This window comes from Amblyomma maculatum, unplaced genomic scaffold (genome assembly GCF_055883805.1).
Source record: "Amblyomma maculatum isolate TAMU_Amacu unplaced genomic scaffold, ASM5588380v1 scaffold_13, whole genome shotgun sequence".
Lineage (NCBI taxonomy): Eukaryota > Metazoa > Arthropoda > Arachnida > Ixodida > Ixodidae > Amblyomma > Amblyomma maculatum.
Window position 1 is genome coordinate 34,662,548 of NW_028146738.1, and position 26,399 is coordinate 34,688,946.

The 26,399-nt window shown below is 43.0% G+C and overlaps 1 protein-coding gene across 1 annotated transcript in view; it reads right to left on the reverse strand.

Moving 5' to 3' along the window:
* Positions 1-14,914: 14,914 nt before the first annotated feature.
* Positions 14,915-26,399, reverse strand: part of LOC146172550 (nose resistant to fluoxetine protein 6-like) — a 116,198-nt gene continuing 104,713 nt past the window's right edge. Inside the window, exons 14-18 of the mRNA XM_084585797.1 lie at positions 22,760-22,902; positions 18,042-18,160; positions 16,396-16,454; positions 15,463-15,549; positions 14,915-14,994 (exon numbers count right to left, since the gene is read on the reverse strand). Of these exons, the coding sequence (XP_084441923.1) occupies positions 14,915-14,994; positions 15,463-15,549; positions 16,396-16,454; positions 18,042-18,160; positions 22,760-22,902 (488 nt within the window). The remainder of the gene's footprint in view (positions 14,995-15,462; positions 15,550-16,395; positions 16,455-18,041; positions 18,161-22,759; positions 22,903-26,399) is intronic.

Here is a 26,399-nt window from a genome sequence, read left to right on the forward strand (position 1 = left end):
GTTGAATTTTTCATCCTTCCAATTCTGAGTCCCTTTTGGTCGAATGTCATCACTGTCCCCAGCCTGACAATACGCGCTTCAGGGAAAAAGGCCTCACCAATATATCTCCAGTAAACTCGGTCCTGTGTCAGCTGCCTTCGTTAGACCCTCGCGATCAACCTAACCTCATCCGCCCACCTCTCTTTCTGCCACCCGCTGCTAGGCTGGGCTTCCTTTGGAATCTAATTACTTACCATCAGCTACCATCCGTTACCTTTCCTTCAGAATACATTGCCCGCCCACCCCTATTTATTTATCGCGATTCTGACTAGAATGTCACAACATTCGTGTGTTTGCTGCGCTATTTTGACCGCTTTCGATTTTCTAACTTTTTCACTGAAGATTTTCCGTGCCACAACTTTCACCGATTTCCTCAATTTAAGCGGGAACTAGACTCCAATTTTTTTTATAGCGAGAATTGAACAAAAATCCAGACGCAGGTATGTCCGGCTCCAGACACACAAAAAAAAAAAATAGGCAAATGTTTCACCAATTTCAAATGTTTCAGGTTACTTATGCACCTGAGCATAAGTAACCAAAGTGAAAGCTTGAAAGTTAAGCCTGGCCAAGCTTTTCTTGACTTGATTGTTGCTTGATGGTAATGACTGAGATATAACAAAACTTTACTAGGCCTAATGTTAAAGCTTTCACTTCGCACAACTTCGTCTCTGCGCGGCAGCCTCTCGGCGAGCTATCTCCACTGGATGATCGGATTCGGCCTGTAGTCTTCGCAACCTCTGAGACGCAGATATTTCACGCTGCTTCTCGCCTTGATTATCCATGACGACTGCTCCAGTTAAATTATCTCGCCTTCATTACCCATGACAACTGCTCCAGGTAAATTGTCGAGAGCTATTGCGAGCAGCTGGCGCCAGCTAAGAGAGAGCGGAAGCTATCTAGACGGTTCAAGCACCATGGGTTCAGCGCAGCTACGATTGAGTGTCGACGTCATGGTCATCACGTGACTAGGCAAAGCCAAGTGCGTGGTTACCACGGTTACGGCGCGGCGGCTGAGTGACGTCATAGCAGCAACGTGGTTTCTCTTTTGTTCAAGGACCAACACGCGCCCACGGGTAACACGGCGAACAAGTTACGGAGGGGTGTAGTAAAATCTTTCACTTTTAAAACAAGAGGGATTCGTCGCTGCTGTGTAAGGCAGAAGGCTGGCGTCATTGTTGTTTTATTGATTTCTTTCATGCTGTAAATATTATGCACACAGGTTTTCGATCACTGCAGTAAACTGCCGCTGTTGCTATGTTTATTAGTAAAATTGAAAATTAGTCTGGACGAAAGAGAAGGCGCAGTATGTCTCACATTTCTGGGTGGTCACATGGACCATGCCATAAAGGAAAAGAGGGAGGGTGAATTGGAAGAAGAAAGGAAGATCTGCCGTAGTCGAGGGTTCTATTCCATTACTACTTAACGTGTTTGTGATAGTACCCTGCAAAGCAATCAAATACTCTAATTCTACAATAAACTGGCCTTTAAACGGTAATATACTTGCGCACAGTATGACGTAATAAATAATTGGTTACTATACAAGAAATAATTTTTGCTGTAGAGCATATGCAGTGCCCAAAGCAGGGTTCCTTGCTGAAGGTAAAGCTTGAACTGCCACTCCCCTTACGCGCAGCAACGCCCCTACTTCACTATCGTAGTCCTGTTCGCGCACTCTATGGAAAACAAGAAAAATAGGAAAACTCTCCGCGGAACTCGCAGCTGCGGGACGCGGACAACGACGCGCTCTCAGGCTAACTGTTGTTTCAGAAGCGGAGTGATAGAAAAACAAAACGGCGAAGTAGCCGCACGGGTATCGTTAGTGTCAGCTTGTAGGGCCCCCGTACCCCAACTTAGTGTTTAAAACTACGCGCGCTCTTTTCCATTAGCATTGGTCGTTGCGTGATCAGAATGATTGCGCATCAGCGAGCGGTCAATTGCGAGGCCATGCTTTTTTATTATACAGTAATGTTTCTGTGTGCCGCGTTGAAGCCCCACCTTCGTTTGGTTTTAATATTCGCATTGCGCTGTGGCTAGGCGTGACGGCACACTTTGCTGCACAGTGGCGTTCATTCTCGTGTCTTTGCAAAGTCATTTTTGTTCTTCCGAAAAAAAAAAGAAACGGTGTTTTTAGACAAACAGAATTTTCGCTCCTCGTGTAAGATAATCGCCCGCTAACTCGCTTTCTACAGCGCGCAGACTTCAATCTCATCATTGCAATCTATCCATGCAGTCTCCGATGCATCGGAAGCGCTAGCAGACAATCCTATCCCACCGAACGAGCTGCAGCTATATCGGGAATATGCCGCCTCGGACGCGATATGCAATCCTGGCAGCGCGCCGTCGTCTTGGTATTTCGACGGCTTGCTCCTTGAGCGCTTTCTTCCTTCAAACACTCTTGATCCGACTACCTCTAAAGACCAGCGCCGACCACGAGATCGAATGATACTATCGCAAAATTGGATCAGATGCGTATAACGCAGCAGATACGACGGCGAACATCTATAAAAAATAAACAAATTTTTCTAGAGCACTGCAGAAGCTGCACTGGAGAAATGCGTAAGCCTGAGAGTTGCGGCAGCACATGGTATATCGCGCGCTTCTTGAAGACATTTCACACTGTGGGAATTATGATAGCAGCTGCGTTCTTGGCGTTGTATAGCGAGCTGTGAATGGTCTTGTATTTTTTCAAGCGAAAGCCTTTCTAGACTTGTGGTGAAAATCTCGCGTCGGCAAGGTTTGTCCGCGAGATGTATCAGCGAGATTCCCCGAGTGACATATACTTCACCTTTCCTTTCCTTTAAACTAATAATCGAACGCCGGTGATTTTAATGCGTTCAAAGGAACGCTGGTTGTGTTCGACAAGGGACCCCCGCATGTACCGTGTGCAGTAGCAACGACCAGGACTTTGCGTTTCTCCAGTGCAGATTCTGCAGTCCTCACGTAACTTTTTTATTTTTTCATTGGGTTAAACAAACGACACTTAACACACTTTCTGATATTTTTCACTAGTTAATTTGTTTTATTCATATCGAAACACGTCCAGTTCCGGTTTTATGACATTTACACTGACGTCACACAATGACATCGCATCTCGAAGTCGACATAGTTACGGCACTATTTCGACGTAATGATGGGTAACGTGACCGGAAGTGAGGTATCAATTGATCAGTGTTGACGTCGCTATTACTCTCTTTGGCTATATCGACGTCCAATCAACTTCATTGATTCTAGATAATTAACTAATGACTCAACATGCACCAAATTGCTTCCTTGCTGATATCTCCTTACCATCTATCGACTACAACCATTCGCTTTTAACCATCTCTCCTCATTTTGACGCAATCCTGCCTCAAATTTCTGGTGACAAACTTCTCAAGCATAGCCACATACACATTAAAAATGCCGAGTCAATCACGGTGGCCAACAGGAAGGCCTGGACAGCGGATTGCCTCATGATTGCGCCAATCAGCGTCCTGGAAGACGCTTTCAGAAAACCGCTCAAGGCGGTCATTGTGCTTGAGGGCTGCCATTTCGAAATGCTGCATAATATCTAAAAAGAAGCTTAAAATCTAGCTCGAAAGGACTGCTATGAGCCGGCTGCTTCACCCAGAGCACGCATGGGAAGTTCGAGCAAATTTCATCACTCTGTGCCTATTCGTAGCTCACATGGTGTTTTAAAAGTCGATTCTATTGTATTTCTCACGGAACCCAACTTTAATATTTCGAAGGCTGGTGCTCGGAGGTGTACATATTCCGAAAATCTGTTTTCCTTAAAATTTTTTTTTTTAATTTCTGACCGTATAAATTCCACGCTACTCTTTAAGAACATCCCTTTTTGTTACCCTCTACTTTTATACACCATATAGAGAGGGCAGGTAAGGTACCGCTGTTATATGCTTCCCTGAGTCGAAGGAGTTCCTTCGACTCAGGGTGAGAGCTGCGTCGCAATCCTGGAAGAAATAGGATCGAAAATAGGTTGTCCAGTTTCTAGCACTGACTTAGAAGTTGCTCACCGCGTTCCTGCGAAAAGTGACACCAACATCATAGCACGCTTTTTTTCCCGTACCAAGAAGGCAGAGTTTGTTGCAAACGCAAGGAAAGCACGCATCAGCATGAGTTCGATTGGATTTAGGGTCTCTGTTAACGACGACAAGCCAATCTACGTGAACGATCATCTTACCCCAGAGAACAAACGTTTGCTTGGCAGAGCACTAACCCTGAAAAAAGAAAAAAACTGGGAGTTTGTGTGGGTGGATAACGGCCGTATCAAAGCAAGGAAGACCAAGGATAGTGATGTCTACCGTATCGCTGGGGCTGATGATCTGTCTGTTTTCACGTAAACCGTGTGGTGAACCGTGCACCACACATCGATAATCATCATGCTCAACTCAATAGATCACCTTAAAAGCCTTCTCATTAATTCAACTCATACCCATAAGTCTATTGTCCACTTCAATTCTCGCAGTTTACCAAGGCACTACGATGACTTAGTTAACTTTTTAACGCTCGCTGATCACTCCTTTTCACTCATTTGTCTTTCTGAGACATGGCTGTCACCTGACGATGATAGGCTATTTGCTTTACCCGGCTATCAAAATGAATACTGTCATAGGTCAACTGACCGGCACGGCGGATCTGCAATCTTTATCTCTAACGCTATATCTTACAAACGCCGTCACGACATCATGTTTAATACAGAAAAGTGCGAATCAGTCTGGCTAGAATTTGAAAAATCCATTTTTGCTTCAAACAAAAACACTATCATTGGTAGTATCTATCGCTCACCTTCTGCATCTTACGAGCATTTTTGTCGTGAACTAGACGTCATCCTTCAAAATTTGAATTGTGAAGACATGAACATTGTCATCTTAGGTGACATTAATGTCGATATAACTGACATTTCTGATAGCTCTTGTTCATTATACACAAACTGCTTGCTCGGCCACGGATTGGAGTCATTATTAGAGTCACCTACGCGCATCACACATCAAGGCTCAAGCACACTCATTGATCATGTATTATCAAATGTTATTACGCCTCAGATCGCAGGAGTTATCAACTTTGATATCACGGACCATTACCCTGTCTTTCTGTTAATCGAATGCCCTAATAAGGCGACCCCCAGAATACGCCACAAGCAATCTTTCAATAGAGGCCGGTTTGTTGAGATAGTATCTGAGACTAACTGGGATAGCATACTACATGAAACATGCGCCAATAACGCTTTCAGTACATTTTCCGTGAAGCTCAAAGGAATCATTAGCTCATGCACATCACTAAGCCCCATTACTCATTGGTATTCAGTTCCGTGGAACCCATGGATCACTAACAGCCTTCTAAACTGTATAAAGAAAAAAAAATAACCTCCTCAAAAAGGTTAGGACACAGCCATTTAACCTCCACCTAAAACAGAGCTTTCAAAAATACTCGGATATATTCTCCGCAGCACTTAAACGCTGTAAACAAGAATACTATCAAAATGAGATACTTAGAAAGGGAAATGACACTCGTAAGAATTGGGCAACAATTAAACAATTCTTAAACCTAGCTGAAAATAAAATAAGCATAACAAAAGTTTCTGATGGCGAGAGTACTTTAACTAATCAATCCGACATTGTCAATGCATTTAATTCCTTCTTCTCGCGCTGCGGTTCCTTGCCTCCAAGCAGATTCTGTAGCCCTAGTCGATGCCCTCATTCTTTCTACTTACGTCCTACATCACCAGATGAAGTCTTTCAGATAATTTCTAGCTTAAAAAATACTGCTCCTGGAATCGATGGAATTCCGCCTTTCAAAATAAAGCTGATTGGTCTTGAGCTGTCAAATGTTCTTAGTCACATAATAAATCTAGTATTTAGGACTGGTGTTTTTGCCGCTGAACTTAAAAAGGGTAAAGTGATACCAATCTTCAAAAAAGGCAACAAAGAATGCCTAACTAATTACCGTCCAATTACTATATTACCTTTCTTTAGTAAAGTAATAGAAAAGGTAATCGTCAATCGCATAATGAATTACCTTCTTAAGTTCAAACTGTTAGCAGATGAGCAATTTGGATTCCGCCCTAATTACTCCACAGAGCTAGCTTTAATCGAATTCACAGAAAATATTAAACAATATATAGATAATGGCTTTTTTGCCGGTGCTGTTTTCTTAGATTTCACTAAAGCTTTTGACACAATTAACCATACAATACTGTACACTAAATTAGAATCCCTTGGCATCTGAGGGCCTGCTTTAGCCCTTTTACGTAGTTATCTTACTCACCGTACACAAGTTGTCCAGTTACAAGACACGCTCTCTGACCCTCTAACTATAAATTTAGGAGTGCCACAAGGTTCCATTTTAGGTCCTCTTCTTTTCCTCATTTACGTAAATGACTTGCCTTTGTTCCTAACTAATACTAAGTGTATACTTTATGCGGATGATACAACGATATTCACTCAGGATAGTAATCTCACACGCCTCATAAACAAATTAAACACAGACTTACAGAATATTGTTTTATGGTGCCAAAATAACATGCTACAACTTAATCCTACAAAAACCACCTTCATGATATTCCGTACTCATCAAAAGCAAACTATCACGAACCCACACATTTGTCTGGGACATCATATGATTTTTACCTCTGAATCCGTTACATTTCTCGGCATCACGCTCGACCGTCACCTAAAGTTTAATTTACACACCAAATCTGTCAGTAAAAAAATTTCATTTGGAATAAGGGTGTTAATAAAAACTAGGCATTTTTTTCAACGCCATGTTCCCTTATCCCTATATTATGCCTTCATTAACAGTCATCTTAATTATTGCATATCATCATGGGGTAATACCTACTCATGCCATTTATTATGTATTTCTCATCTTCAAAACCAAGCGATTCCAATTATATCATTCAGCCCATACACTGCCTCTGCTTCACGCCTTTACTCTGACCTAAACATTCTTCCCTTGAATTGCCTCCTTAATTTTAGGTTAGGTCTTTTAATTTACCGCGCTCGCAATGATAACTGTCAACTTCTCTGTTTCTCTGAATCTTTCCTCGCTAATAATAATAACACTCGATTCTCTAACAAAATAATATGCTACTACCAAAAGTAAATACAAATTACGGAAAACAAACTACTTTTTTCTCCGCCATAAAAACTTGGAATTCATTACCGCTAGCAGTTAAATCAGCCCGTTCGCAACCCGCTTTCTACACTCTACTAAAAAAACATCTCTTATCAAACAATTCAGCCTCATACCTTACCTAAGGTTACCTTAATCGCATTTTCTGTTCCCCACTCCGACAGCAAACGGTCAAAGTGTTTGTCATTGTGGACATTCTTATCTGCCTCTGCTTCCGCTCTTGTTATCTTTCATCCATTCATTGCCCATTCCATGTCTGATATTTTTGTGTTTTGATAATGTTCTTGCGCTTTGCCTGATGTATGCCTTTGATTGCTTTTTTTTCTTTTTCTTTTTTCATGTTTGAAAACTTACGCCCGCTTACTATTGTGTAACTTATTCATTGCCGATATTTTAATAGGTTTCAATGTGATAATATCTTTTTCTAGATCCTCTGCCACACTTGTGTATTTATACTCATGTATTCCTGATGGGAGGTCCCCCAGAGTCTTACTTCGGGACCTCCTACTGTACAAACTTTTTATGCACTTATAATTGACTTGTATTTCGTTTTAATAAACCTTCAAACCTTCAAACCTCTTGAAAGTTGATTAGATTCACGACTGAGAGTACTAGCCCAATGACCTCCATCCCAATCTAATGATTTTATAGCAGCTTTTTTTTATTTCATTGTCCGCATACTTGTTCACTGCCTGTTTTAATTACAGAATATGCCATTTCCACCATCTCGCTACCGACACTTTAATTTGCGGTTTCCGGTGCTGTTGATCAATGACTCAGTCTTGCACATTTTATCTTTGAGGTCTGCCCCCCCAGCATAGGCTGCATAGCCAGAAAAAGTTTACAGGGAGTATAGATTGAATTATACGTCGTAATTGCAAGTGTAGGGGTTCAGCGATAAATGAGGCAGATACTGCGGCTCCCATTTCCCCAAGAGCCAGATCAAATGAAGACCTTTACCATTTTGCAGAACTCTGTGAGAGCCTCTCAATTATAAAAATTCGTGGAGGGAAATAAGGCGGTTCCACAAAACGCAGTCTGGCTTCCGACAGCCTCTCCTCGCACTACCACGCCGTTGAACGTTGAGGCATACGAAATCTCAATTAGTGCAATATTCTACTTATTTCACTTCAAATGGAGCATATGTGAAATAAAAAAGCACTGTGTAGTGTGGTTTTCGATAGTAAAAAAGCTCACCCGGAACAAATTCCTACAAGTTTACTGGCTACGTCTTCAAACGGCAGCGAAGACAATATTTCTTAGTCTCCATTCGGAGAAAAACGTAAGAGCTTCGCGCTTCTCGCTACTTTCTTAATATTTACGGCGTTTCTTTATGGTGGTGCTATAGAATACCAATAGCCACCGTATGTTCCGCAGTCAAGTACCATCAGGGCGTTTCGAGCGTTGCTTTCAGAGTTGTATGCGAAAGCTGCATAATTCATTTACACATCACAAGTGCTATATGCTCCTTTTTTGGTTGCTTTAGTTGGTTTGGCGGGTTTAATGTCCCGAAAAAACTTCGACGATGACAGACTTCCAAGTGGAGGGCTTAGGAAATTTCGACCACCTGGGTTCTTTAACCTGCTCTGACATCGCACAGCTGACGGGGGCCTTGCTTTTTGCCTCCATTGGAAAGCGACCGCCGCGGCCGGGATTCGATCTAACATCCTTGGGCACAGAAGTTGAGCGCCCTTACCACAACAGCACCGCGGTGGGGACTTGTGTTTCCAGCAGTGACATTTTTTAAGCGCTCGCAACCTAGCTGACCACATGTTTGACGTGTGGCATTGGAGCGTTTACGAACACTTAGTGCACATTGTGTTTACATAGACGAAGCGCGAGCCGTTAAACGTTGCTAGTGTGTCCATGTTACTGGTTCTAGAGGCTGCACCGCTGCCTTTTCAGTTTTCAAGTACGGAATATCATTTTTCGTGTGCATTTTTAGAATGCGCTTGATGCAACTCTCTTATTTGTGCACCCAATGCTGTTTCTAGCAGTCATAAAGTTGGAGTATTGGTGCACATGTTACAGCTTTGCGATGGTTTGGTGCTAACGTGGAACACCTCCCGACTATGGCTTTTACTTCAGGTCACTTTATTTTACCTTCGCATTTGTTTGTAAATGGCAAGCATTTGGCTGGAAAGATTTTGACAGTTCTGATATTGCACTCACCTTCACTCATTTCTTATCTCAAAACTGTTACAGCTTGCATGTTGGCGCTCGTTTGCTTTCTTACAAATATTAAATAAGAAACCTGAGTTGGCAGCCACTGTCATGTCATGCGGCCTCGTGACATCACACGACCTGTCAATCAGTCAACATCCGGCCATGTATCCTGCAAATGCCAGCTGCCTGAACCATGCCCGTGATTTTTTGTTCACAACGCTTGCGATGCCAAGGCCGGCAACACGGGATCTAACGCAGAATATAAGCTTTAACGTTATTACTTCAAAGGCTACTTCAGGGTAATGAAGAGTGTTTCTTTTTTTATAAATCCTTTATTTCTGCATTTATTGAGTCACTCGTTGCGTCACTTTCGGCTTGAGTGTACGTGCCTCTGTATGCTGCTACATTAGCTTGGACTTTAACTTCGCTGAGACACTCTATCATCCGGATGCGCTGGCCAGCCATGGCTCAGGTGTGGTTCAGGGTCTATTCAGCGCCCATTAGGACAAAATGCGTGCGTTGGAAAATATTGAGTGCATAGTTTTACTCTTTTGTGATCGACACGCATAGCGTGGCAACGCACATAAGCATCGCGTTGCCCTCCGTCGCCAAGATTTGTTGAAAGGCCTTGAATAAAATTCGAGGTTCAGAGTACGTTACGGGAAAAAATCCTTCTTCTGCATTCATACAACTCAAAATCTGCTTTTTTTATTTCCATTTAATATAAGGTGCAACGGGGATAAGCAAGGGTTAAGAGCACTGCATAAGGGGGTTTAAAATTTCGGTTCTGCACATTAGTATCATACTTTTTCCAACGGTATGGGCAGCAGGATGTAATTGTACCAATCTGTAGAGCCACCTGGGCCATGAAGACACCTTGCTAGCTATCCGCAAACCAGAGAAGTTGCGTGGCGCATATGTTGGAAGTTGTAGCCACTGTAAGGCCAACGCGAGGAAATAAAATATATTCTCTACGAATAATGAATATTGAAGTTAGGACAGTTTGTTATGAAAAACGGCAATGCGCGTCCATCAAATGCTCAGAACTGAGTATGCATTGAAACTTAACTATTTTCCTCGAAATATTACTTGTTTATAGTGTTGCGAATATTAGGGACGTATTCACTTAAGGGCATTCAGTCGTGTTATAAGAACTTGTAATTGTACACAAGACAACAAAGAATTAAAGAAATTTATACTGCTAACATAATCAGTTTGACTATGCTTGCTCTCTAGGAAGTTAGTATATTTCTGTCGTCTCGTGTTTTCGCGCTGTTTTCATCTGCATTATGAACGAATTAGCCAAATAATCCACTCTTTTGTAATTTCAGTTGCATATTTTGAGCCTCTTGCCTCAGTTTTATTGACAATGCAGAAAGCCATGGGTTGACACTTGGTCAGTGTGAAATTAGACTTTGAGCTACTGTGATAACGGCATGATTTTTTTTTTTTGGGGGGGGGGGGGAATATCTACTTCAATCTTTACAGTTGAGTCAAAAGGTTTGTGAGGCAACTAGTGCGGCTTTAAATACCGAAAAATTTAGGGGTTGTTTGTTGGGCTAATGGCGTGCGAGGCCAAGTCATTTTCGCGTAGTTAGCTGACACTATGGAGACCTTCAGTATCCCTGTGCCTCTGCACAAACTTCAAAACAGTGGAAAGTTTTGGGATTTACAAGCTTTGCAAAGAGTATTCGCAGCCTTCTTGTGGCGCTCTCAATGACAGCTTATATGCCGTGACAACTAATTTGTACCGCTGGGTGGAGTTCATGCATTACGCTGTCTCGTGCTTTTCTTATCAAATCGGCAAATAACTGTATTCATCAAGGGCTGAAGTGCGCACTTTATTTATCTATTAGCATCAGCTAGACTGGCATGGGTGGAGGGAGGGAAAATTTCTCAATGGAGTCCTGAAGGAAAAGTTGGATGCCTTAATTTTTTTTTACTCCGTCTTTTTCTCTAAATATAATGCATAAACTCTTCAGAAAGCCGGATATAAAGCTGGGAAAGTTGGTTAGGATCCATAATACAACGGCGCAAAAAACCAGGACACAACAAAGAAGAGACAACACGAGCGCTGACTTTAACTAAAATTTATACACACTAGCGTACATTTATACTCCTCCTGCTAAATCAAAGATAAAACGACCTAACTTATCAACACAGATTACTGTTTACGTTTGCGCAAAAGCACCCTCCAAAAACCTCGATTTACGCCTGTCAAGTGATAACGATGATTGACTGACGCATGAAGAACCAGTATTAGCAATATGGTAAGCTAACGAAGGGTCCCACGTCTGATTTTTTTAGAGACAATGAATAGGAATATTTTATTCCGTGCCACTGCTCAGCGAAACGTTGCGTTTCATACGGCGAATGTTTATGCAGCGTCCCATTGACCCGAATAGTAGCCACCACAGGGAAGCGGTATTCTATAGAACGGCTTTTGCATTATCTACCATCCTACTACTTTGCCTTGGAAAACAGGTGTTGTGCACTCTCCTTGTTTCATCAGGCTGCCGCCTATGCCGCACTACCGGAGTGGTGCTATTCAGTTTTCGCCATCAAGAAAAAAACAACTTCAATGTTGTACTGATTGCCCACTGTTCGCATTCAGTGCGACAAGGCATACACATATGGAATAACGACGACATTTTTACAATTTTGTGAGTCAAGTTCCATACGCACGTACTTCTTTTCACACTTCATTTTAGAAATCATTATTGCTCACAACCTTGTGATCACCAGGCTGAAACAGCCTGCGCCCCGTAACCTAGTAAGGCGATCACCCACACTTTCTGGAACCTACGCAGACAGGAACTATGTCATCTTTATCATCATCAGCCTGATTATACCCACTGCAGGGCGAAGGCCTCTCCCATATTTCTCCACTTAACCCGGTTCTGTGCTAGCTGCATCCACTTGACCCCTGCGAACTTCTTAATCTCATCCGCCCACCTAACTTTCTGCCCCCCCTGCTACGCTTTCCTTCTCTAGGAATCCAGTTTGTTACCCTCAGCGACCATCGGTTATCCTCTCTTCGCCCTACATGTCCTGCCCATGTCCATTTCTTCTTCTTAATTTCCGCTAGAATGTCGGTAACTTGAGTTATTTCTCTGACCCACTCTGCACGCTTTCTATCTCTTAATGTTACCCCTACCATTTTTCGTTCCATAGCCCTCTGGGTTGTCCTCAACATAAGTAGAACTCTCTTGGTTAGCCTCCACGTTTCAGCCCCATATGTGAGTACAGGTAAGATGCAACTGTTATATACTTTCCTCTTTAGCGATACCGGTAAGCTCCTAGTCATTATCTGTGAGGGCTTGCCAAATGCGCTCCATCCCAATCTTAATCTTCTTGTTATTTCCTTTTCATGGTCCGGATCTGCGGTTACTACCTGTCCTAAGTTGACATATTCGCCTACTACTTTCAATACTTCGCTACCTAATGTAAACTGATGTTCCTTCCCGAGGCTGTTGAACATTACCTTAGTCTTCTGCATATTGATTTTCAAGCCTACCTTTCTACTTTACCTGTCTAGGTCATCAATCATTATTTGCAGTTCATCCCCCGAGTTTCTTAGCAAGGCAATGTCATCAGCAAATCGCAGATTACTGAGGTATTCTCCATCTACCCTTATCCCTAACTGCTCCCATTCCAAGTCTCTGAATACTTCCTCTAAACAAGCTGTGAATAGTACTGGGGAGATTGTGTCTCCTTGCCTAACACCTTTCTTTATGGGAATTTTGTTACTTTCTTTATGCAGAACTATGATTGCTGTGCAACCACTATGTATATCTTCCAGCACTTTCACGTACGGCTCGTCTACGCCCTGATTTCGCAATGCCTGCATCACCGCCGAGGTTTCAACGGAGTCAAATGCTTTTTCGTAATCAATGAATGCTATGTATAAGGGCTGGTTATATTCCGAGCATTTTTTTATCACCTGATTGATGGTATGGATATGATCGATTGTAGAGTACCGTTTCCGAAACCCTGCTTGATCCTTTGCTTGATTGCAGTCTAAGGTTGTCCTGATTCTATTAGCGATTACCTTAGTAAATACCTTCTATGTAACAGACAGTAAGCTGAGTGGTCTGTAATTTTTAAGGTCCTCAGAGTCCCCTTTCTTGTGAATGAGGATAATGTTTACATTCTTCCGTGGTTCCGGTACCGTCGATGAAACCAGGCACTGCGTATACAGGGTGGCCAGTTTTTCTAGCACGATATCCCCCCCGTCCTTCAGCAAATCTATAGTTATCTGATCCTCTCCAGCTGATTTCCCCCTTTTCATAGTTTCTAGTGCTTTCTTGACCTCGTCCTTCGTCACTGGTGGAACGTCTGACTGTTTTTCCCTACCGCCAATCTCATTACGGTCCTGACTATTTAGGCTACTGTAGAGATCTGTATAGAACTCCTCGGCTACTTTGACTATCTTTTCCGTATTAGTGATGACGTTGCCCGCCTTATCCCTTATCGCATACATCTGGTTTTTGCCTATGCCTAATTTCTTCTTTACCGCTTTAAGGCTTCCCCCGTTCTTTACAGCATGCTCAATTTTCTCCATGTTATACTTCCTTATATCGGCCACCTTGCGCTTATTGATTAGCTTTGATATCTCGGCCAATTCGATCTGGTCTGTTGGATTGGAAGCTTTCATACTCTGGCGTTTCTTAATCAAATCTTTCGTCTCCTTAGACAGCTTACCGGTATCCTCTCTACTATCCTACTGCCTACTTCTCAGTAACGATATCTCTGAAATTATTGTTCCTTGCCTCTAGGGTAATGTCGCCATCCTCAGTTAGAGCTGTATACCTATTCTGTAGCGAGATCCTGAACTCGTCTGCCCTCCCCCTCACCGCTAATTCGTTGATGGGTTTCTTTCTTACTAATCTGTTGCGTTCCTTCTTCAGATTTAGGCTAATTCGGGACCTCACCATTCTGTGGTCACTGCATCGCACTTTCCCGATTACCTCTACATCTTGAATAATGGCGGGGGTTAAACACATTATGAAGTCGATTTCGTTTTTAGTCTCCCCGTTAGGACTTTTCCATGTCCATTTTCAGTTCTTCCGTTTGCTGAAGAAGGTATTCATGATTCTTAAGAAGAACTATGTAAAGCTTTTCAAATACACGACAAGGCAATGCCATCCTTAAACAACTTTAATAGCCGGACATTTTGTTTCAGTGTTCAAAGTTCAAAGTTTATTCAGGAGTAAATACAAATATTTTGATTGTACAGTAGGTTACAGAAATAGGTCTCAAAATTTGACACTGTACTGGGACCTCTATGTACAAACGATATGAAGCAGCATTGCGTTAATTAAAACTGTTTAGCAAAATTAAAAAAAAAATACAGCCTTATTAAGAGCAGGTAACAAATACACTAAAATACGAGGTTTCGGTAAGGGAGCAAACCATATAGATATATGGTGCATCAAAATGGAATCAACAATGAACTATGAATGAGCGGAACTCACGTTTGAATGAAGATACGCATGACACTACTTTCATTATATGAGGTAAAGGATTTCATAGGTTTGTTAAAGAAAACCAGACAGTCTGAATTCCATACTTGTGGCTAAGCAAAGGCTTGACCAACCACGGGGAATATTTCCAACACACGTGACGACGCTGGAGAGATAATTCCAAATGCAGTGTCTAGAGAGCAGATGAGACACGTTGTTACTGAGACATTGTTCCCTGCACTCTTTTATCTAAACCCTTAACATGTGTTCTTGTTTCAAAACTTTTTTTAAATGTGCATTCCACGTGCCGCGAGAACACTTTCTTCTCAACTGCAGGCATCGATGCTGCCTGTTAAGCTGCAACTTCTCACTAAGCTTTGTAATGGTTTAGAGGGCAAGGGACGGTGCTCTTCCTCCGTTTATTCGGGATGCACATCGCCCACGACGCTCGCAAGTATCCCCTAGGTTAAAAATCTGCAGAACCATATATAGGTTATACATGTAGTAGAAATAGAAATTAAGGGTTGTGCGAAGAATCGCGGTCCACGGTAATGCATGGAGAACTGCAGGCTTGCCTCAGCCATCCGGCTGGGTCCTCAATTAAGCCAGCCGGAATCACTACAACATCGCTCCATAGCGCAGGTGATTCATCATTACATACTTGCAGTCATGTTCAATCCTGGGCCTTTTCTTGCAGCAGCTCTTTCCAATTCCTTTAGCCGGTCATTGACCATAGTTGACACCTCGCCTAATGTGAGAAGTAGTGAAAACCCGCTTGCCATCTGCAAGCTCAAATGACAGAATGTACAGGAACCTTTAATGAAGAATTTTGTACGAAAGGATTCGGAAAAAGCCAATTAATAAAGAAGTTAGGCCTCCTAATATGGCCTTATTTTTGATAAGTCGCAGATTTTCATTAGCAAAAACAAACACTATATATCCACAAACACCGCCTCCTAAGATAAAAGCCACTTCATAAAAATTTGTTTTCCTTTAGCTAACTTCTGAAGTCTAGAGGATTGAAAAATTATGAATATGCCTATTTGTTGAAAAAGAGTGTCTCCAGTTCCAGAAAGGGCTTAGTTTTGTCCACCTGAAGCTACAATGCTTTAATCCTGTTTTGTGAGGCGCTTCAGTGAAATTATAGGAAAAGCCACTCATTCGACGAAGAGAAACTTCAGACATACAGTTTTTAGGAGCGATGCCATGATGGACAGTAATATAAGTGCGCGACAAAGACGAGACAAAGAGGAGAAGTGGACAACGATGGAGCCTTTGTTGTCCACTTCTCCTCTTTGTCTCGTCTTTGTCGCGCACTTAAATTACTGTCCATCAAGGTTCACCAACTCGCCCAGTCAGCCGTTCTTCTAGAGCGATGCCAGCCGGAAATATTCTTATAACGCAGCTAAAGTCGAGACATCCAAGGCTACAAAAAAAAAACACAATTTAGAAAATTAGGTACACTTGCACAGAGTACCTAGAAATGAATTATGAAGGCTTGACTTCGATTGAATCCTCTCGACCTTCCTCAAAGGCCAACTGTCGGCGTTACCGATGGTAACGCCATTGCGCTTACTATTCGGACTCGCCGTACCGGCGACAATGAAACGAAGCCCGATAGGTGAGGTGAGGTTGGGGACTGCTCCGTGAGAGCTGTGGAAAAGGAGAAAACGTCTGTGGGAAAGTTAAGCACCACCTTGAAGTATACTGCGGGAAAGTGCTGACGGGTTCCGTCTGTGAGTACTTTTGCAATCTTTGCTCGCGTGCATGCACTTTTGCTTCTCGCTGGCTCAGTCCCTATAACCTCTTAGTTTTGCCGTAAGTCGTGGTATCGGAGCAGCGTCTCTTGCATTTCGCCCTAGAGTTCTCGAAGGCTCGACTCCTTTGTCACTCTCCCATCTCAAATGACAAGCCTGATTTGACAGCGCCTCCCATGTCACGGGGTCTCGTGACATCTCATGACATGTCGACCTAATCAGTACCTTGCCATGTTTCATGACATTACACCGGGCCAGAGCCATGCCCGCGATTTATTTCTCCCAACGCGGACAACACAGGATTTTCTGCACAATGGAAGCTTTAATGTTATCGCGTCAAAAACTTATTCTGTATATTGAATCACGTCTCCCTTTTATAACGTCTTTATTTTCGCATGTGATGGGCCAAAGTTAACGTCAGGTTTTTCTTCAGGTTTGGTTGACAGGTGTCGCTCAAGACAACTGCACTTGGAAGCTATGGTCGATGAGTTGTAACCTCCCGTGAGAAGATGCTGGCCAGGCTTGCCTGAGGTATGGTATAAGGTCTTGTCGGCATCCATTAGAGCAAAATGCGTATCGTGGAAGCTGTAGAGTGCAAAGTTTCGTTTTGTGATGGACACGCGCAGCCTGATAACATAATTATGTGGTTGGTCTTTTGCCCTCAATAATGTGGATGTGCTGAATAGCCTTGATCAAAGTGCCGGTTCAGGGTCCCTGATCCTCCGCTTTTCCTCATATATTAGGAGAAGAAATGCGTTCTATTTACACGTGAATCTCGGAGTTATTTTATTTTTATTTACCTTTCATACCAGCTGCTACGGAGAGATATGAGCAGTTTGCCCCTCTCGCCCTTTACAATACTGATGCTGTACTTTATTATCGTGTTCTGCTTAACGATATGGGCAGTAAGATGTACCTGTCTGTAGTGCTAATCGTCTGTAGCTCCACCTCAGGTATTGTGACATCCACCTTGCTAGCGCTCCAGAAACGTTATAGGTTGGGCTACGGCATCATTCAAGCAGTGGACACTATTACGCCAAGATGTAAGGAAGTAAAACGTTTAATTTGTAGGCCTAACGGACATTCAAGTGAAGATGGCTGGCTTGACATAAATGACAATGCGCGTCAAATAAAAACTCAGAACGCAGTGCACGCTGAAGCTTAAATGTTTCCCTCAGGATTCAGCTATATCTGCCCATTTCCCTTTATACAAGTTGGGCTTAAGACAAGGGGAGAATGCACGCACCAGCTCAGAAGGAGAACACGATAGGAATAATAATGCATCCGCTAGCGTCAAAAGCGCCACTTCCTGTTGTCCTAGCTCACGCTAAAGTTAGCGCCTTTTTCGAGTGGAAGACAATCTTTCTTGAGGCAGTCTTTGGTCGTATCGCCTTGTATGGTTCTTGCGTGCCAGTCGTCACTAGTTTTCGCGCCGGTGTTATACTGCTCTCCATTCTCTGTAGACCTATCCTCAGGCACTCGCCTCCGGGCCAACCACAGCAATGCCAACTTGTCCAATCTGCCCACCGGGGCTTCACAGGAGATGAACATGAAGTAGCTGAGGATGTAGCTCCAGATGAATACGGCGAAGGACTCGGACACCTGGACAGAACGGAATAATTTATAACAGGAGAAATTATCCTCACGCCTGCAAAGTTGAGGTGAATTGCTACACGGCTAAAAATTTTACCCTATCTTTAGAATTGACACTTCTGAAAACCAAGAGCTATCTGACTGCAAAGGGGCACGAAAATTTTAAAATCTCAGAGTGCCTATACTTCTTTGGGATCCAGGTAGATCGAGAGGAAGAAGATGGCTTACGCGGTATAAAAGAGCACTGAACAAGAGTAGAGGGAAGGGAAGCCTCAGTTCGAAGGTCTAGTCAATGTTTTGACAAGTGGATTTGTCTTCGTCTGGACAAAGCGATCATCATTGGCAGGGGCTTAAATACGCTTTTGCTTCTGAAGAAGAAAAAGTGGGGAGGAGAAGAATGGGTGAGAAGAAAGTAGGTGAAAGAGCGTGGAGGGTGAGGATGGGTGAGAAGAATGTAGGTCAAGGAGTTAAAAAACTATAAACAAAAGTTACTTAAGTATGCATTTCTCAGCTTGGAACCAGTAATCCTGTTGCCTAATAGAGAAATAAAAGTCACTTTACCAGGAAAAACGACAATGCGGAGTGCATCATCAGTACCACCTAAAGCAGGTTGGGTGCAGATACCACTTTGTTAAAAAGGGGACCGGCATCCCAAAGGGTCCTGATCCTGATAGGGAATATATCTACAGTGGAACAATTCTTAGGCAAAGGGAGGGGGGGGGGGAGGACAAATAAACAGAATAATGACCGCACAGTGCACCACACCTGGCAAGCAAAAAAAGAATATGGAAAGGAGAGGCCCAACTCAAGTAGGAAGTGACAACAAGGAAAGGTGCTTAGAGAAACATATGCAGCTAAACACTATTGCGAAGGGGGATAGAGTGTTCATGTGCTGTGAATAAACTGTACAATTAACACCTCATGGGATTTTTTCCCGAATATGTATGGTGCAGGGAGAATATATTTAAGGGATTCTAACCTTCCTTTAAAAAGATTTATTGCTGCTGGTTCCGATGTTTTAAATTTATGGATTAGATATTTCTCTCTATATTTTTTGTCCCTTGCAGATTTAAAGCCTGACTGGAGAACATATAATATAATTTCTTCGAACTTATGGTGTTTCTGATTGAAATGCTGGGAAACAGCTTTCGGGAGGTTTTTCCTTGGGTCAGCCCGATGTCCATTAAGCCGTATGTTCATTGGTTGCCCTGTCTCTCTGACGTGCTGCTTATGACAGAAGGAGCATTCTAGAAGGTAGACAACTTTTGACGATGTGCAATTAAAATCTGTTTTTATGTGAAAAGTGAAATCGATTGCATTGATTTTAACCGTGGTCTCTTTTTGCATATGATTGCACGTCTTACATATGGGTTGAGAGCAAGAATGTGGTTGTGTTGGATGCTTGTTGTCGAGTTTAGAATGTACTCGAATATCTCTGAGGTTTGCGTTACGTTTGTATGTCACCTTTCGTGCCTCCGGTAATAGTTTCTTCAGGCGTTCATTACACATTAGCATGAAGCAGGATGTTTGTGTTTAGAAGAGCATTGGAATATTTAGTTACAAAATAAGGCTGGCGTTCAGTGGTGGCCTTTGGGCGTTTTGTGAGCACATCGTGGCGGTTTAAGTGCTTGTTCTTTCGAGGGTCATATTAAGGAAGTTACCGGAATAGTTCCTCTGGATTAGAGCGGCTTTCAATGAATATATTTCGTTTAGGCAGTCATTACAACTACATATTCTCCTAAGCCGTGTCGACGGTCCTAAAAATATTCCTTGCTTATAATGTCAATAAATACTGGCCCATATCGCTAGCAAGTGTCAGAATCAAATTACTAGAACGCATCATTGCTGCCTGCGTTACCTGTCGATTGGAAAGAAACAACTTTGTTTCCACGTGCCCACGGTTTCATATAGTGCTGCCCTGTAACACAGTACAGAATTTGCTAATGACCCATTTAAAAAAAAGAAAGAAAATTACCTGTCTTAGTGCATATTCAGACTTCTGTCCAACGTGTGATCGCGTCGTCCACTTCGCCTTGCAGTTAAATTATAATCGCTTAGTTTGACTCCTAAACAGTCTCTTGGATCCGAATCTTGTCACATTGTGAAAATGTTGTTTCAGAATATTATTACATTAATCATTTCGTCTCCGCAGCGGCAGGGACTTACGTGATTTACGTTTGCTTCCAAGCTGACAGAGCCGGATTTTCAACTAGAGAGCAGAAAATGAATTCGAGCAAATTAAGATTTTGTGCGTCTTAGGCGAAGCTTCACCCTACAATATAGAATAGTTCCTTCTGAAGGTAGGGAAGGGTGAAAGGCACATTTTTCTAACGCTCTAAACAGGTCCAAAATTCTTGGACACTTTTAAATTGTGAGGAAATTATGGGACAGTGAACAACACTTTTATCCACATATTCATAGGAATTTTCTAAGCTGAAGGTTCATATGCAAATTTAGCATTTAAGGTTTGACTTGTGCACGCAGACAACTGTAAAAACTTTCAAATCTAAACGTTTGAAAATATTTTTAGGTGACGGTATAACAATGTGAAATACGTATCATGCGGACATTAAAATATATATTCTCTGTTTCAGTGTCGCAGAAAGTTTTTCTTATGAATTTTTTCCTTTGGTGACAATAACTTATTCAGACTTTTCATAGAAAACTGATCAGGTGGATTTTCAAAAATTTGTGAGGGGACTGTGCGATGCATTGAGATACAACTATGTAGGATGCTCGTATGAAAGCGTTGATGTAAAGGGTCTAGGCTTCTGGCGCGTACCAAAACTTTCCTGCGGATGTTTGTCCTGCCCTCACAATAAATACGTTGAGCTGCCTAAAAAGAGTGGGCCGCGTTACTGAAAACTAATAGCGAAGAAAGGAATTCTGTCGTGCGATTACCTGAGGTTATGTTGATTGTTATTGCGTGAATGTGTGAAAAAGTACGTTCTGAAATGTTTCAGGAAATGCTCGAAAATTGTAGGTGAGATAACGAGAGGGTGTCTCCTAAAGACGTTGTCGATTATTAGTGGGGCAGCTTAATATCCGCCTTTAATGGAATGACGCGATAGCGTAGCTACCAGCCCACATATAAAGCCTCGCTTTAACCAAGCCGTATGAAAGTGCCTTGGTTGCCTATAGGGGTAATGTGAATCCAATGGTCCTGAAAAGACAATTCCGTTCTCACCCTCCAATGAGAAAGGACAGGTAAGAAATGCAGCTCCTTCCAAACTTAACACCAGGCAAGCCTACACGCCCAATCACTGCGCGTTCATGCCAGCTGCCAGCTATAACCATTCAGCACCATTACAGGGATTTGTCGCTAAAATACAGACGCCGACGCCAACGCCCACGCCGGATTTTCTGATGAACAAGGCCTTTAACCCTTTCGCGGTAAAACTGGTCAGTTTTCAAAAATTAACGGTAACTACTGCAGCAGCCACCAATTTTTCCAACTACACTTTTCTTGTGAGCGCTATATTGAATGGAATACAAGAACTGGTTGCATACGCAAACATACTAATACCATGACCGGAGAGTCACAACTTTATATAAATATGGTAGGACATAAAAGGTTATAAAAAGAGAGTAATTTCAAACTTTTTTCACAACTAAGTAATTTGCTATGATTAATGCAGAGGAGTGGATAGGTGTAGATCAAGGAATCCAGATGGCTCATCTAGATGGCCGAAAATACTTAGTCAGCAAAAATGAATCATTTGTTTTGCATTCGAATTTGACTTGCAAGATATGATTAACATAGTACCATTTTTATGGTGTGGATACAATGCACCAGCTGTATCTTCACAGCCTTCATATATGCGGTTGTTACCAAGCGACTAACTACCTTGATAGACGTACTAGTGGTGCCTCTATGCTCATTAAGGCGTCGGAAGGTGCGGAAGTATTAAGCTCAAAGCAGCCACAGTGTTGTTTCTCCGTGGGGGGGATTAGTGTAGCAACTTCTCCTAAGGAGAAGAAAAAAATGAGTGAAAATTTTTTTCGCTTCGAGTAGGGTGATATCCGCCAGACGTCCCCTTAAAGTTCTTTTTGAGCTGCAGTTTCTGGCTATCTAAAAGAAGTCTTTGGGATTGATTTACGTGTTCTTCCATATCGTTGAGAGATGCCAATAATTATTTGCTCACATTTTCTTAGCCACCTACAAGGTACGCCCTCCTTCCAGACCCACGGTAAGCACATATTTATCATTTCTATTATTGACTGTTTTCCGAAATTGTTTGCTTTCCTTGAAAAGAAACCTATTCTACTCAGTTGCTTCAAACAACTGTGTTTAGGAGGCTTTCTGCATGGACATCGAGACCGCTAGCGAGGTTGTGGAATTTCATAGACTGCTGCGACAGAAGGATATATGCGGATATATAGGATATATTTAATGCGTCAGAAGGATATATGTAACTATAGTTATCCAGCCGAACGGTAGTTGATAATCATGTGGTTTTGAGAGCAGCACATTAGAGAAAGTTAACAGCATCACACTTTGTACTCATAGTCCGTCAAAGAATAAATAGTGACGTATTTCCTCTGTCTCAGACTGGCACCAATGGCGATATATCGCACAAAATAGCGGCGACAGACAGAAGAACTCACCAGCGTGTAGTGAGAAAAGAAGATACGTTCTCTCACAAGACGCCTTGTCAGGTGGTAGAAGGGAAAGTGGATGAGATACACCCCGAAGGAAAGTCGAGCCAGTGGGACGAACGCCCTCCACGAAAGGAATTGGTTCAGAACTCCTGCAACAAATTAAAAAAAAAATGAGTATTGAACACACGCCATGGCAAAAAAACACAGAAAATTCTTTTTTGCCATGACCCTCGGAAACCCACTACGCAGCCACACGCTTGCCCTTGCTCTGTAACGCTGTATGACACAATCTGACCCCAGCAGGGCTCCTGCCGGAATCGCCGCGTCTCGATTCCGCCTCGCTTATCTGCCCTCTCTTCCGCGCCAATCACATGCCGCCCCCGTGTTTGACATCTTTCTCGTGTACATTTCTCTGCAGCGAAATGCTCCTAAGAGGAAACACGTGCCTGAGCAACTACACGTGTCATCAAACGCTAGTAGAAAAGGACAAAGGTCAATACGTCCATCTCCCTTATACAAGACACGGCTAACACTTGCGCGTGAAAAAGAATGAAAAAAGAAGCATTCATAAGCAATTGGTGCTCGTGATAGACTGCATTCTGGTATCCTACCAGTCGCGGACATTTTCCTCGAGGGGTGACTGAGGAGCTGGGTGGGGTTGGGGCTCGCCCAGCCCCCCAATGTTGGCAACTTTAGCTGGCCCTGTTGTGGACGCTTACAACTGAATTACCTGGGTCATAAGCCTCTACGCAAGCATGTTAAGGGCGCCTGGAGTAAAGGCCTTGCTCATGGTCTTCTGTAGTCTGGCGTGTTCGTGAGGTTGATGCGCCCGTGAGTGGGATTCAGGCGCGGGAACTTTGGTCTCACGCTGGTCGCAGCATAGTGCGTTTGCTTCTTTTTGTCCCGTCTGCTAAATTTTTTCAACTGAATTACCTGATTATTACGCTGCTGCGTAAGCATGTTAAGAGCGCCTGGAGTAAATAGCTGGCTCACGGTCTTCAATGTAATGGCGTGTGCGTGACGCTGAGATGTCCGGGAGTGGGATTAAGGCGCGAGAACTTTGGACTCGCGGAAGTCACAGCAGAATGCGTTTGCCTCTTTTCTTCCCCTCTGCAAAATGCTTTCAACTGAATTACTTAAGTAATAAGCCTCTGCATGGTAAGGGAGCCTGTTAAGCATGTTAAGGGAGCCTGGAGTAAATGCTTGGCTAACGGTCTTCTGTATAATGGCGTGCGCGTGAGATTGAGGTGTCCGGGAGTGGGATTCAGGCGAGAGAACTTTGGACTCGCGTAGGTTGCAGCAGAGTGCGTTTGCCTCTTTTGTCCCTTCTAGTACAGGCTGAAAAAATCCATGAGCCGCAGGTCGTCGAGACTCCTTTTAGTAAAATGAGTTAAACCCTTGGAAGGGGTAAGTTATCTTCCCAGCCAGCAACCGAGACACAGGATGTCTTTATACCTACGTGACACAAGGTGGCTGTATCGCAGAAAAACCGCGTGCAGGGCCATGTGTGGCTGTCGCCCGAATAGCGCTGGCCGTAACAGTTACTTGGCTATCTGAGGCCAAACAACCTGGATCACGGTTATCCGGCCCGGCCATGCAGCGCCCAGAGTAGTAGCGCTGATGCCTGCGCCTCCGAGACGTATGTACGTGCCACTCCGAGCGCTCCACGGATGTTCCACTATATTTCCGACGTCCCAAATAAATATTGTGACGGCGTTGCTATGCATTTCTATTTTGGGAAAAGTACCGTATGCTTTCATTTATATTGTACCTCGCAGTTGCTTCATATTTAAACGAAACATGCAGCAGGAGTGCGAAGATGACACAAATTGTTCTCATCGCCGGTGGGTTTGAAGATGACAGGCGCTATGCCTACGATATTACGGTATTCTGCGATAAGCGAACTCAGGAGCGAGATAATTTGAGCTTTGATCCAAGTACTTGATAGTGCCTGGTACAGCTTCCACGCCAGCTCTGGGCAGATACGTGACACGATATTTGCAATGCTCGTAAAAGATCGGCCTTTATTATAGCAAAAGCATTCAAGAGGCCGTCAAATAAAATTGGATCTTGTGTCGGGTAGTTGCCATAGCAACAATTTAGCTATGCTTGCCTTAAGTCTTACTTAGTGCTGAGTGTTGACAAATCCCTGTCCATCTATAGTTACTACATTTGACCATAACCTTTCAGTTTTGCTACCTCATGGTTGATCCTAAAGATTTGATGTTACGCTGTAACCATGGTAAGAATAATGTCGTCAGCGTTGAGGTAAGTCTCCGTTGCGGATCACCACGACGAGGGATACACTAAAGGAGCGAGAAGAGAGGCTGAACAGCCAACCATGATGCGACAAAGTAAAGGCTTCGGCTGAAACACTTGAACATCGAGAATACTTGTTGCGAGGCAAAGACGTGTGCCTGCTGAGAACTCCGAACAACGTGAGGTGTCACTTGCGGCTCAGAGTTGCGACATCGAGCTGCTAAGAAGAAACACTTGGCCGAGATGGCGGCCCGCAAGTCGACGATGGTGCGGGGCGCGCTCGAGAGTAACGTTGCTGACGCAGCAATATAGTGAGACGAGACATAGAGTTAGCTCAGAGAGTGACAGTATAGTCACCTCTGCTGCGGTGTACATTGAGTTACAGATTTCGAACCATGTATTCGGACACGTTTGTAGTATGTGCGGCAGGCTGTGGCTTCAGCGGCTCTTGGGATAATAAGGCCCGAAATGTGACTGGCGTTTATCAGTGCCCCTTCAAAGGGAAAACCAATAAAGACTTTAAAGGCCCTCTAAACAAAGCAAAACAATGGCCTCCAGTGCTTTTGCAAGTATACATACTGTTAAATGCGTTAAACCCTGGCTTTATTTAATTATTTATTTTTTATTTTTTTACTCATTGTATCCACAGGTCCTGAAGGGCATTAGTGAGGGCCGTATAAGGAAGGAAATTTAAGCTATGCACAGAAATTTAACAACAACACTGATGGCACAACATACATATGTTTGAAGCAAATACAGGTAAAAAACACAAAGTTGTCCAAAATGAAATTAAATATTTTTGGACACAAAATATAGACACATATAACAGTCAGCAAAAATCATATGGCACAATACAAAAAAATGATAATCACCTACAAATTAATCATATAATGTTAACGCGAAACACCATTTAAAACAGTGCTATGGAGGCAAATGCATACAGGTGCTTTAGAAAATCCTAGGGCTGAAAAAAGTATATTGTGGATTCAAAGAGGCTCATCCCAAGCCTGATTACTCAAGGTAATGCAGACGAATTAAATTACTGAGGGTTGCCATTCATGAGGTTGGAGCAGAGATGATTATGAAAGCGTTATGAACAGCGAAGGGTGATTCCTGAGGCAGAAATGAAACGGGAGTGTAGACATATTTATGAAATAAACAAAGGCGAAACAGGACACCTAACTTCCAGTCGATGCAGATCACTTTAGTATGTGGAATGCAAGACCCAGGCGAGGGGTCTATAAGTGTTAGAATTGTACCGGACATCTCTATTTGCATTGAATTTAAACGTTTATATGAGGCTGTTTGAAGGCTTAGGCTATCTGGATGAGCCGTGTTCCAAATGCGGACTAACAAGCTTTAGGTACGCTTGTCAGTGCAATTGGGT